Genomic DNA, 12,208 nt, shown 5'->3' on the forward strand with positions numbered 1-12,208 from the left:
AATTCTCCAAGCTTCTAGAAACTTCTAGAATCTCCTTGATACTTTTAGAACCTTCTAGAGTCTTCTAGATCCTTCTAAATTCTTCTAGAGCCTTCTAGTGATGATGTAGGCGATGACACAAGACGATGATGCAGACAGCGATTGACTCAAGCATCCATGACACATTAAATGTTACACTTTTCTACCGACCTCTTCATTTAAGAAGGTCACATTTAAGGAACAAATTGAGCGATTTTGCTGCGGACTCCCTACAGAGATCCGAGATTACTGCCTAGAACGAAAGTCGGACTCTATTCAAGAATTAATGGGTCATGCGAAACGGGGTTTCTCATACATTCGGGGAATTTGACCTACCCCACTGATGAAGTCTTGATTCAAAGGACCAGACAGACTTCGAACAATGAAAATCGAAAGAAAAAGAGTCCCCAGGAAAAGAAAGATACACGACTCCGACTGACTCTTAGAGAAAGGGCTAACTATCTCAAAGAGGGGAAGTGTTTTGGTTGCGGGAAACAAGGGCACATCTCCGCAAAGTGCCCCCAAAAGGCACAACAAGGACAGACTGAATATAGGCCAGAGAGTTCTAGGGCAGCAGAGGAACATGACAAAAAAAGCAAGATGAAAGCAGGATTGGTACCGGATTGCATGTGAACGATCCAAGCCAGATAGATGAAAGTATAGAACTTTGCCGAGCTTGGGGTAAAGTGAAAGATCAGGAAGCCCTTATCTTTTTCGATGGAGGAGCCAAGGCCAACTTCATTTCACCTGAATTGGTGGTGTGGCTCGAGATTACGCCCGACAGGATGGGGCCACCAACACAGGCAGTTCTAGCGGCACGCAGACGGGATGTAGCCATTACGCCTGTCATTGGCAAACTTGGTTTGCTATGTCAGGGGTATTTAGGGCACTAGGACTTCTACATCATGCCTTTGGAAGGGTATGATGTCCTCTTAGGAGTCCATTTGGTACTATAAGAACATCGCAACAGTCGACTATCGGGCCAAGAAAGCGGCTTTGACAATTGAAAAGAGCAAAAAAATTGTACTAGATGTAAAATTGAAGGGCAAGTGTGTCCCTATTGTATCGACTTCGGCCATTTCAAAATTAATGAAATCTACTCTTTTTGTTTACTCGATCTATTTGAAAGAGTTGAATAATGAACATCGAACGAACATGTCTGAATTAGACAAAGAACGCCAAGATTTTCTTCACACACATGTTGATTGTTTCTCTGAAGGCCTGCCAGGCGAGTTATCCCCATCTCGTCCTGAGGATCATACTATTGATTTGATTCCTAGAAGCACACCATCGAACTGGCCACCTTACCGTGTTAGCCGAGTCCAAATGAAGAAATCATGAACCAAGTGAAAGACCTTGAAAAGGGTCTTATCTAGTCGAGTACTTAACCCTATTGCTCTCCGGTTTTGTTGGTATTAAGAAAGAAGAATCTTGGAGAATGTGCATTGATTATAGAGCTCTCAATAAAACCACTATCAAGAATAGATTCCCGATTCCAAGGATCGATGGTATTCTTGACCGACTTCAGGGATCCTCTTGTTTAGCAGGATTGATTTGAAAAGCAAATATCATCATATCAGAATTGCTCCGGGAGTTGTCTACAAGATAGCCTTTCGGACAAGCTTTGGTTTATACGAAATTTTTGGTGATGCCTTGTGGACTTACCAATGCTCCAACAACTTTCAACTGAATGATGGATAGGATTTTCCGAGAGCATCGATCTTTTGTCGGCACTTTCTTTGATGATATTATAGTTTTCTCCAAGGATGAAGCAAAACATCAACACCATCTGCTACAAGTCTTTCAGGCATTGCGTGATCACAGATTAGTTATCAATGCCAAAAAGAGTGAATTTTTCTTGCCAGAGATACACTTTCTGGGACACATCGTCTCAGCACAGCAGGAGTACATATGGACCCGGTCAAGATTGAGACTATCCGCAATTGGCCAGATTTGAACAATGTTCATGAAGTTAGTAGTTTCTTGGGCTTGTGTTCTTACTACCGACGGTTCATTCGGAAGTTTGCAAAGGTAGCTTCCCCTTTGCACATCTAGACTCAGAAAGGAGTCCCTTTCTCGTGGAAACCGACAGAGGTGACTGCCTTTCAGACACTTAAGGAAAAACTGACTACGGGACCAGTGTTGGATTTGCCTACTTGCAAAAGCCATTCAAGTTTATTGTGATGCTTGTGGTCATAGTCTGAAAGCGGTCTTAATGTAAGAAGGCCATGTAGGAAAGCAGATTGTTTTCAAGACCAGGATTGACAGCACAGATTTATGACAAAGGGCTATTGGCAGTGATCCATGCTCTTACTCAGTGGCGACATTACCTACTCGGAGCCAATTTCACGGTCTTTATTGATCATCAGAGTTTACGCTACTTCTTGTCACAGAAGCAGCTTTTAAAAAAGCAGATGCGGTGGGCTAATATCTTGTTGCAGTTTCACTTCCAGATTGTCCATATTCAGGGACAGAAAAACTTGGTGTCAGATGCATTGTCTCAGAAGCCCCTAGCCTTGGCTATTTCCGCGATTCATCATAGAAGCTTCGAGGATATGGTTGATCAGTACGTCACCGATCCGGAATTTTCCGATGTTTTTACTTGGATACAGAACGGGGAGATAGTGCCAAGGTATTCCATACGGGATGGCTACTTGATGAAAAAACCAATGTTGTGTGTTACACGACCGTTGAGGGAAAAAGTTTTGACTTAGTGCCATTGTCCACCTTTTACGAGTCACTGCGGCATCGACACCACCTTGATAGGTGTGGAGCGTTATTACTTTTGGCCGAGAGTCAAGAAGAATGTGGACGACTTTGTTCGCAGTTGTTTAGTATGCCAGAAGGTCAAGTTTGACAGGCATAAGGCACAGGGATTACTACAGCCTTTACCCATCCCCCCCCCCCCCCCCCAAGGAAAGTATTGCAATGGATTTCATCTTTGATCTCCCGAGGACACAGAGTGGGCACGATGGCATTTGGACTATCATTGACAAATTTAGCAAGCAAGCTCACTTCATTCCAGTGAAGAAAATAGTCAAGCCGGACCATTTAGCGAGACTCTCATTGCACAGATATTTCGATTACATGGCATGCCTGAGAAAATAGTCTCCGACAGAGATCCCTGATTCATGAGTTTGTTTTGGAGGGCTATTTGGGAGAACATTGGCACATAGTTGCAATTCTCGTCATCATTCCCCGCAGACAGATGGGCAATCTGAGATTGCAAATTCAGTTGCTTTGGATCTATTGAAGTCTTAGATCTTTGATGAGAAGATTGAATGGGAATTTTTTTGGCCTTTGGTGGAATTTGCCTACAACAACACGGTTCACTCTTCGACGGGGAAGGGGCCGTTTGAGATAATTGAAGGTGCTCCAAAGGTTCCACCCTTTCTCAGCACTAAAGACAAGTTTTTTGAAGCCGACGAGTACACGAGGGACTTGGACACTGCTTTTGCCAAGGTCCGGGAGGCTTTAGAGAAATCTCAAGAACGACATAAGAAGGCAGGAGATTGACATCGACGAGATTTGAAATTAAAGAAAGATAATTGGGTGCTCTTACGTTTTGAGAAGGCATGCCTAAGGAAACGAAAGGGAAAGGAGCGGCTTTTTCCAAAGCTTAGCATGAGGTATTATGGCCCTTTCCAGATTAAAGAAAAGATAAATGATGTCTCCTTTCGACTCAAGCTGCCCGATACTTGGAAGTTTCACAATGCATTTCATGTGAGTCTCTTGAAACCTTTTAAACGTGATATCAGTTGATGGGGAGTGTGATGAGCAACCCGAAGTGGAAGAAAGCGAGGAGATACTCGTTCCAGAAGAGTTTTTGGCACACAAGGAAAGAAAGATGAAAGGTAAAGCGATTCGGCGGTTCTTGGTTAAATTCAAGAACTATCCGGCTTTGGATGCAAAGTGGGTGAAGGAGGAGGACCTAGCAGATACTCCTCAGATTTTGGACCTTTACCTTGAAGCATTCGGTTTAGCATAGTCTACTCGGATAGAACCCCAAACTCAGCAAGGGTGAATTTGGTGCAGTGGGTTTGCACAAGAGGGGAGTCACTCTGCTCCTTTGTCAATGAATTATCTTGATTTTGAGTAAGGTCACTGATGTCCCCTTTGGGTTTCAGAAATACTAATGGGCTGACCAGTATTCTGCTGTATGACTTAATGAAGCAGATTTCCCGAAATTAAAGATGATTGATTTGTGCTCTCTCACTTGACTTATTGAGTGCAAAGCAAGAACTTAAAGACAAAATGACTGCAGCATTTTGGTGTCATAAATCTCTATAGAGATGGTCGCAATAAGGATTAGTTAATCGGGCATCAGTGAGGTCTGGATTGGATCTAGATGCGATTACTAAATATGTTGCTGGTAGTCATGGTCTGAGATTTGGAATGAATTTTTCTGTGATTTGTCATGTGATGTCCTATGATCTCGAGTGATGTCTTGTGATGTCCAGTGATGTGACTATCGTCTTTGTACAAGTGCTAGATGTGTCGTGTCTAGTGCGTCGGTATTAATAGTCAGTGTCTACTGAGACAGTATATGGCCTGTGTCTATTTTGCAGGCGTAATCAAGGGCGATTACAATTTTTTCAAGAGGGGGGTATGTCACAAATTAATGACGTGGGAGTGCTCGGACACACTCACAACGTGCTGACGTGGCCTGATTGTACGGACGCCCGGACTAAGCACTGACAGATAGTACGGATGCCCGGAAAAAAGTGCTGACTGGTTGACGTGGCAGTGTACAGATTTTCCGCACTTTCCGCTGACTGGCTGACGTGGCACTGTACGGATCTTCGCAGAATGCGCTGACTGCTTTTAGCAGCGCTAGCTTTTGGGGATGAAAGCTTTTAAGTTTAATGCTTTTGGGGCTCTGCTTTTAGCATCCCTTGTAACCTTTATATTGGACCCAAGGGGGCTCACTCTACAGAGCATCTGGACGCAGAGTCTGAGAGCGAGCACCAGCGGGCATTAAAAGAAATACCGAAAGGGGCGCCAGTCTTTAGGGTCAGTATCTCTTGGCACGGAACTACACGGGGCTGGTGACTCTCTCTCTCTCTTAATTTTGTGAAGTGTTTTGAAGTGAATCTCTGCTATGTCGTGACAGAATCTTGACTTGGGGTGTCCAAGTTTGTTACACTTGGCTTAGCCTAACCCTAATCTCCATCTCTCTAACCCTAACCCTAACACCATGGTCAAGCTAAGACTCCATCTTCCATAGCTAAACGCTTAACCATTGGTGATTAGGGTAACACACACGTGGTATCAAAGCCGACGGTATCACATCTAGGCCAATCAACCTTTTCATTTGATTGTCATTAGTAGCTCAATTAATCTCTTGCATTATTAATAGATTCCACTCTCTAATCAAAGTTGAAAGCGTACTAATCATCACTTGGGGTATGAGCATGCTCCGCTACCCATGATGATTAGGTGAGAGGGAGCTAATTCCACGTGCCCTTTGCATATTTTTTCAATTAGTCTTTGCATCTCCTTGCATAGTAAGCAACCTTATTGGCCCCTTGTATTAGCAAAATTGGCGTTCATAATTTGTCTGTGGGCGTAGCTCTCATCAAGAGCTTTCCGTAGCACTTCTTTGAGCCTAAATCGGCCAAGGATTGCAATTTGAATTGATCAATTAAGTTGACATCCTTTTGAAGCTCAGTGGTTTTCTGCAGATCCAAAGTTTTGTGTGTGTGTGTGAGAGCAATTGTGTGAGACAAAGAAGTTCTTAATGTTTTTTTTTTTTTTTTTGGAAGCCGAGAAAGTGGTGGTGGGAACATATTTTTATTAATGTATATTGTCTTGACTTCTTTTGCCCCACTTGCTCAAGGGTGCCCAATGGATTTCTTCTTTTGAAGTGCATCGTGATGCTTGTGGTAGAAGTTTCGGAGCAGGGTTCCAACAGTTAAGGGCACATGAGGTTGGATATGAGAGGATAATGCTAAGCAGTCATTCATGCCTTATGTTCTTGAAAGCAATATCTACGTGGTGTTGATCTTATTGTTTTCACACCAAAGGTTGAACTTGTCATGGGAGATGGGCACCAGGTGCCAAAGGAAAAGAACAGACTGAACAACTTTAAGCACTCCAAATAACAACTGAACTGAAAGAGATGCACGACACAAGACGGGGAGTAGCGGAGTTCCACCTCAAGAGAGCACTGGTCCCAAACCTTGGCACCTCTTTCGGTATTTCTTTATATTACTTGAACTTTGTACAACACCGGAACTCCATCCTCTGCACCTCACGCAGAGCATGCCAGAGAATGAGCCCTTGGCTCATATTTGAAGGCCCTTGGCCATGAAAAGCAGTTACATGAAAAGTATCAAACTTAAAAGCTGCCACCCAAAGCTGCTCTGCGTAAATCACGGAAATCCGCACACCTGCCATGTCATCATGTCAGTGCGAATCGCGAAAATCCGTACAATTGCCACATCATCATGTTAGCACGAATTCTAGGAATCCGTACAGCTGCCACGTCATCAGTTCTCCGTGTGTGTGTGTGTGTGTGTGTGTAGGCTTGTTTCATTTTAATGCCTTTATATCACTTGGGTCCCATCGGACGGGGTCCCATAAGTTGGTGGGAACACTTCTTTAAAAATATTCCACTCGGCAAGACTTTGTAAGTTGGTAAAACTTCTTCTGTTGCTTCGGCTTCTTCAGCTTCTTCTTCTTAGGGTTTAGGCTCCTCGGCCGGGATCTACAAGTTGGCTCTGTTCTTTAGTGGCTTGACACGTCAGCAATTTGTGACAAAAGTATTTTCTTGCTCAAGTTGTTAGACAAGCAGAGGAGATGGTGTCACATTTTCTCTCCGTGTTCCACTTCCGGATTGCTTACGGGCAGGGGAAGAAGAATGTGGTTGCTCAAGCCACTAGTAGCAGCTATCACTGCTATAATCTAAATGCGGCTTGTCGAAGATGTTAATACAGCTTTCATTCTTTCTCTAGCCCTCCCAACTTAATAAAAACATTGTGTGATTTTTTATTTATTTACTTATTTATTTTGGACTCTTACGGCGTCAGAGCTCCTTGAGATTCTGGCAATGCTTCTTTCAATTCATTTGATCTATGCCAGCCAGAGAAAGCTTATGCTGAGTATGTGGTTTGTTAACTTATCTGATTGGCCAGGAAATGCATGGGGGAGTGTGCAAGCATGGAAAATCATCCACAAATCGTATTTATGGTTGGATATGGTTGCTAAGAGGGCTGGGTGGCACACCAACAGAGTTGGAGCTGGGGTGAAAATAGTAGTGGGCTGTGCCAGCTGGGGAAAGGGAAAATATAGGCTGCTGCAGGTGCCTACAGCCAAGCTTGCAGAGGAGATTGAACTGGGCATTGTTGAAGAAAGGTAGTTCCCATTGGAAGAGCCCAAGGGGGGTGAGAAAAACAGGGTTGGGGTGGAGGTTATCAAGGAAGAAGGCCGTGCGGGGGGGGGGGGGGGGGGAATTGGGTGCGGGGTGGGACACATACCTGCCAGAAAGGCAGGATAGCGTACCAATGGAGACGGAGTTGAGATACTCATTTACGTGCCAAAGGTTTTTGTATACCACATGGAATGCTTGATACTAGTACTGCACTAAAGGTAGAATCTTCATGAATGATTTTTGTCAAAAACAAAATCATGATTGTTGAGAAAAGGATTTATTGGCAGAAATTTTCACTCTGCTTTTATGAGGTGAAATTTCAGAAAATCTAATTGTTATATGTTCTGCAGAAGACACAGTATTTACCGACAATAACTAATCTCACTCAACTTTGGTGGGTTCCAAATGTGCTAGTGGCACATCTGAAGGAAGGCATCGAGGCCATTCATTTGGCTTCAGGACGCACTGTTTGCAAGGTGAGTCGAGGTTTTACTAACTGGGGCTTATAATGCCATGCTTTTTTTTATTTTGAGGAGTAAGACAGTGCTCTTAACTGCAGCTTTTACTTCAAGAGGGTGGCTTGCACGCAGATGTCAATGGAGATGGTGTGTTAGATCATGTACAGGTATGGGGTTCACAATGGCAATGATCTGCACTGGAATTCCTTCGCTGTTCACATGTTTCAGTGACATGCTAAGTGTAGAGAGGTCTTGTTTTCCATGAAGAAAAGGTTTTGCATCTAGTGGATGTAATTTTGTAGTCTTTGTAAAGATGCTCAGAAATTCGGAGTGATTTGTATGTCTGAGACTGATATTTGGTGCTGGGTTTTCTCAGGCAGTGGGTGGTGTTGGGACAGAGCGTGTTGTGCTCAGCGGGCTAATGGAGGCTATACGACCATGCACAGCCATTGCAACATCCGGGGTTCCTGTCCGTGAGCAACTTTTCAATGCTTCCATTTGCAAGCATTATCCATTTGGTGGCTTTCACCATGGTTTTGCCCGAGGTTCAGACTCTACTCCTTTGGAAGCTGTAACACCTGTGCTACTTCCTATAGATGATGGGCATAAGCATCGACGAGGTAGTCATGGAGACTTGATCTTTTTGAATAGTCGGGGTGAGGTAAGATTAGATTCAAGCATTAAAACTTCTGACGAGGCTAGACGCCACCATCTCACAAAGCATATACACCAGTTTGCGGAATCGAAGAGAGTTTAAAATTGCTTTTCTTTCTTCATTGTGTGTTTGGAATGCAGGTTACGTCATACGGCCCAGGTCTGCATGGCAAAGGTGCGATAATGCGGTGGCAAGTTGTTACAGGAGCTTCATGGGAGAACTCTTTCTTCCAAGCTGGGGTTGCTGCTGATAGGATCGTTCCCACATTGAAGGTGATCTCGTTGAGGGCTCATGGGCCACCACAGTTGATCCTCGTGGCTGGTGAGAGTGAAGCAGCAATTTTATCATCTAGTGGAAGGCAGCTCAGAAGCTTCTTCCTGCCATCTGCACCTACACATGAACTAGTCGTTGCCGACTTTTCTGGTGATGGCTTGAATGATATTATTGTAGTTGCATCGAATGGTGTGTATGGGTTTGTGCAAGTGCAACAACCAGGGGCACTGTTTTTCAGCTCGCTTGTTGGTTGCCTCATTGTGGTTATGTGTGTGATATTTATTGTTCAGCATTTTAGTTTCTCCTCAGAAGGAAAGAAGCCGGGCCCAAGATAACTGGTGCTGGATTTTGAAGGGCTTTGTATGGATCACCGGACACATTGCCTCGAAAAATTCTGATATAGGCATGGATCCATATCAAGGTTTCCACGGCTGTTCTGTTTATATGTCAATGCGGCTGTTACCGTTTGGCTGGATGATCAAGACTGGCTCTTGTTGAGATATTTGAGATGAATGAAAAGGAGTTTATTGGCTGTTACATGAGTTATATGAGATTTAGGCAGTAAGGATGCTCACTAAAATGCTGGAATTGTATTGTGCAAAGCGATGACGCATGTCCATCGTGGAAGATGTTTACTTGTTTTCTTCCTTCTTTACTGGGCTTGTCCATGGATATCGTGTGATTCTTCCATATTGGTAGGCAATGAATTTTGGTAAGGCCATGTATATATGGCCTTTGGGTTTTACCCCCTCTGACTAAGCACCGAATGACCTATCGATTTACAACAATACTGCCTAGTTATAATGAAAAGTCTTGATAAGCTTAACGAAGTTCAATACCTACTCATGTGAAACAAAAGGCCATTTTGAGATACATTTGTACTTCCATGGAACACAGCTGTCACCTCCTATTAGCAAGTTTTTAGTAGATTTGTTGCCTCAGATTGATCAACATTTTTCACACATTTGTTTTGCAGTTGACAAATAGAATTTCAAAATTTTTTGGCTTTCCTTCTTGAAAAGGCTCTTTTGTCTCAAATATAATTGTCATACACCATGCCCTTGGTAACCAAACACATCGTAAAGTCAAAGAGGCCCATTAACAGAGGGCAACTTTTTCTCTCTAGCTTCAACAAAATAAGTTAAATGTTGCCTTGCTTCTCGTAAGTTAAATCTCTCCTATATTGGCCTCTTTGTTCAATCATTGCTTCCCCCCTTTCTCCATGCCATAGAGGAAAGCCATCGTCTTTCCCTTACAACGCAAATGCCTCCCAACCCCCTTATTCTATATCTTTAGCATGCAAATCCATAGAAGTCTCATTCCAAGAAGAGAAGCTGAATAAAGATGTAGGTTTTAATAGTTGAAGACATTTACCCACTACAATGGAAGATGAGATATCTTGTTTTCACTTAAGCATGGGTGTAGTCTAAATCACTTTTTATTTTTAAGGTCAGTTTGTTTTGCTAGTTTGTTTTGCCTGATTTTGAGAAGGATGCTTGCAAAGAATGGGAGAAGCTCTCTCTTGAAGAAAACAAGAGGGTTACTTCTTACATGGCTAAGTTTTGGTCATTTTCTCTACACGACAAGTTCTCTTACAAGGAAAATTTGATGCAAGCCTTCCAATTCCCATACGTATTGTACGAAGCAAAAAGAAACTTGTAGTTAGTCAACCATTGTGCTCTCAGTAGACACCCTCGAAAAAGCAAAAGTATAGTACCTAATGTTTAGTTGCCAAAAGTAGTAGATAATCATTCAAGAGCTCTCAACAAGCACTCCCGTTTGCATCCTTCATTCATCATTTTGAGTGTTAAACTAGCCAATGTTATGACAAATGTGATATAAATAGGAAACCTACACAAATAACCATAAAACGGCCATAATGTAGAGGGTCGAAGTAGGTATTAAATTGAAAAGGTTTAAAATCTTTACAAACCAAGAGATCAATTGCACTAACATTGCTAAGAACCATTTTGAGGTCCCACACTCAAAAGACTAATAAGATGAGAGTCAAGGGGTCCCTATGGAGAAGTAGCGAGAGCTAGAGGTGAGTGCGATAATTATGCCATTATGGTGATTATAGAACCTCTTCTTGGCTCATGGGATGCCATCATGTCCATGATTGCAGCTAGTATCATTGAGATGTGGAAATTAAAGTAGAGAGATTACTACTAAGACATGTAGTTACTAAGCCTACAAGTGTGAATGTAAGCTTTCTTTGTAAGGGAGAGACCAAAAGCAAGGGATTATAGAATTGTCTTCTTGGCTTATGGGAAACCTAGCATTCTTGGAGTTGTTATAATAGAGACGTGGATGCAAAAATAGAGACTATTATAAAAATTGGTAGTGATTAAACCTACAAGGATCAAGGTGAGCTTTTTGTGTTAGGGAGATACCAACAGTTAGGGGATGGCCTTGACTAGTTGGAAAGACTAGCTTTACTTTGGGAAAAAGTTACTTTTCTCTTTTTTTTACTCCATTTCTTTGTTTCTCCCTATTTTTTTCATTTCACCTTCTTGGGCCAAGTTACGAGACTAATCATCAATCAGGGCTGATCTCAACCTTTATCCCATCCTCAAGGCCTCAACATAAAGGATTGTCCGTTTACGAGGTTACATCTAGGTCATTTCAATCTTTAAAAAGCATGTCAAAATCCATTGGAAAGTGATTGGTATTTTTAATGTTTTGTAAGGTTTATGGCATTCCAAGAGCTTGAGATTTCCATTATTGCTAGCTTCGTAACCCAATTATTGATATATTTAGAAAACACATTTGAGTATCAAGCTTACTTTTTCACGACACAATAATTTGTGTATAACAAAACCATAATTGATGCTAATGAAGCTATAATTGAGTTTTGATGTCATTACCCCACCATCAAATCATAGTGCTTCTTAATCATGCTTGTATTTAAGGGAATAAGAGACGTCTTGACGTCGATCTATTTTAACCTATGATACCTTTTTGTGGTAGGTTGATGATCTAGTCAATGCTTGCAAGAAAAAGTCTATTGAAAGCATGTTCATCATGTTAGTAGAGCATGCACAAAGCCTAACTAGAAAGACAAAGACAAAGGATTTCATGATTCATGTATATAAATCGAGATCTTGGATCACACCCTAATGTGTAAAAATTTCATACCAATCTACAAGTGCTAAAAATTGTACATACCTACATAAGTATCCTACACATGATACAAGTGCTATGTAATTCATATAAAAAATTCACTTACCTACATAAGTATCCGATGTCTTTGTAATAGCTTATCAGGCTCATGCTTAACAATACTCTTAGGGTGTAGAATCTCCTCAAGCTCATCAAACTAAGGTGATTCTTTAAAACCCTTTGTGGGAGGACCACCCTTGAATGGTTTATGTCAACTTACATGGTAGAAATTATGTAATGAAATTGGCCTATTTTTCAATCTTGTTCCTA

At 42.1% G+C, this 12,208-nt stretch overlaps 1 protein-coding gene across 1 annotated transcript in view; it reads left to right on the forward strand.

Annotated features, from left to right (window-relative positions):
- LOC147456609 (FG-GAP repeat-containing protein) overlaps positions 1–9,313 on the forward strand; it is a 67,529-nt gene extending 58,216 nt beyond the window's left edge. Inside the window, exons 10-13 of the mRNA XM_086515040.1 lie at positions 7,741–7,866; positions 7,950–8,015; positions 8,225–8,509; positions 8,644–9,313. Coding sequence (XP_086371166.1) covers positions 7,741–7,866; positions 7,950–8,015; positions 8,225–8,509; positions 8,644–9,111 — 945 coding nt within the window. The 3' untranslated portion in view covers positions 9,112–9,313. The remainder of the gene's footprint in view (positions 1–7,740; positions 7,867–7,949; positions 8,016–8,224; positions 8,510–8,643) is intronic.
- The last annotated feature ends 2,895 nt before the right edge of the window (positions 9,314–12,208 follow it).

This window comes from Adiantum capillus-veneris, chromosome 6 (assembly GCF_014529385.1).
Source record: "Adiantum capillus-veneris isolate H3 chromosome 6, ASM1452938v2, whole genome shotgun sequence".
Lineage (NCBI taxonomy): Eukaryota > Viridiplantae > Streptophyta > Polypodiopsida > Polypodiales > Pteridaceae > Adiantum > Adiantum capillus-veneris.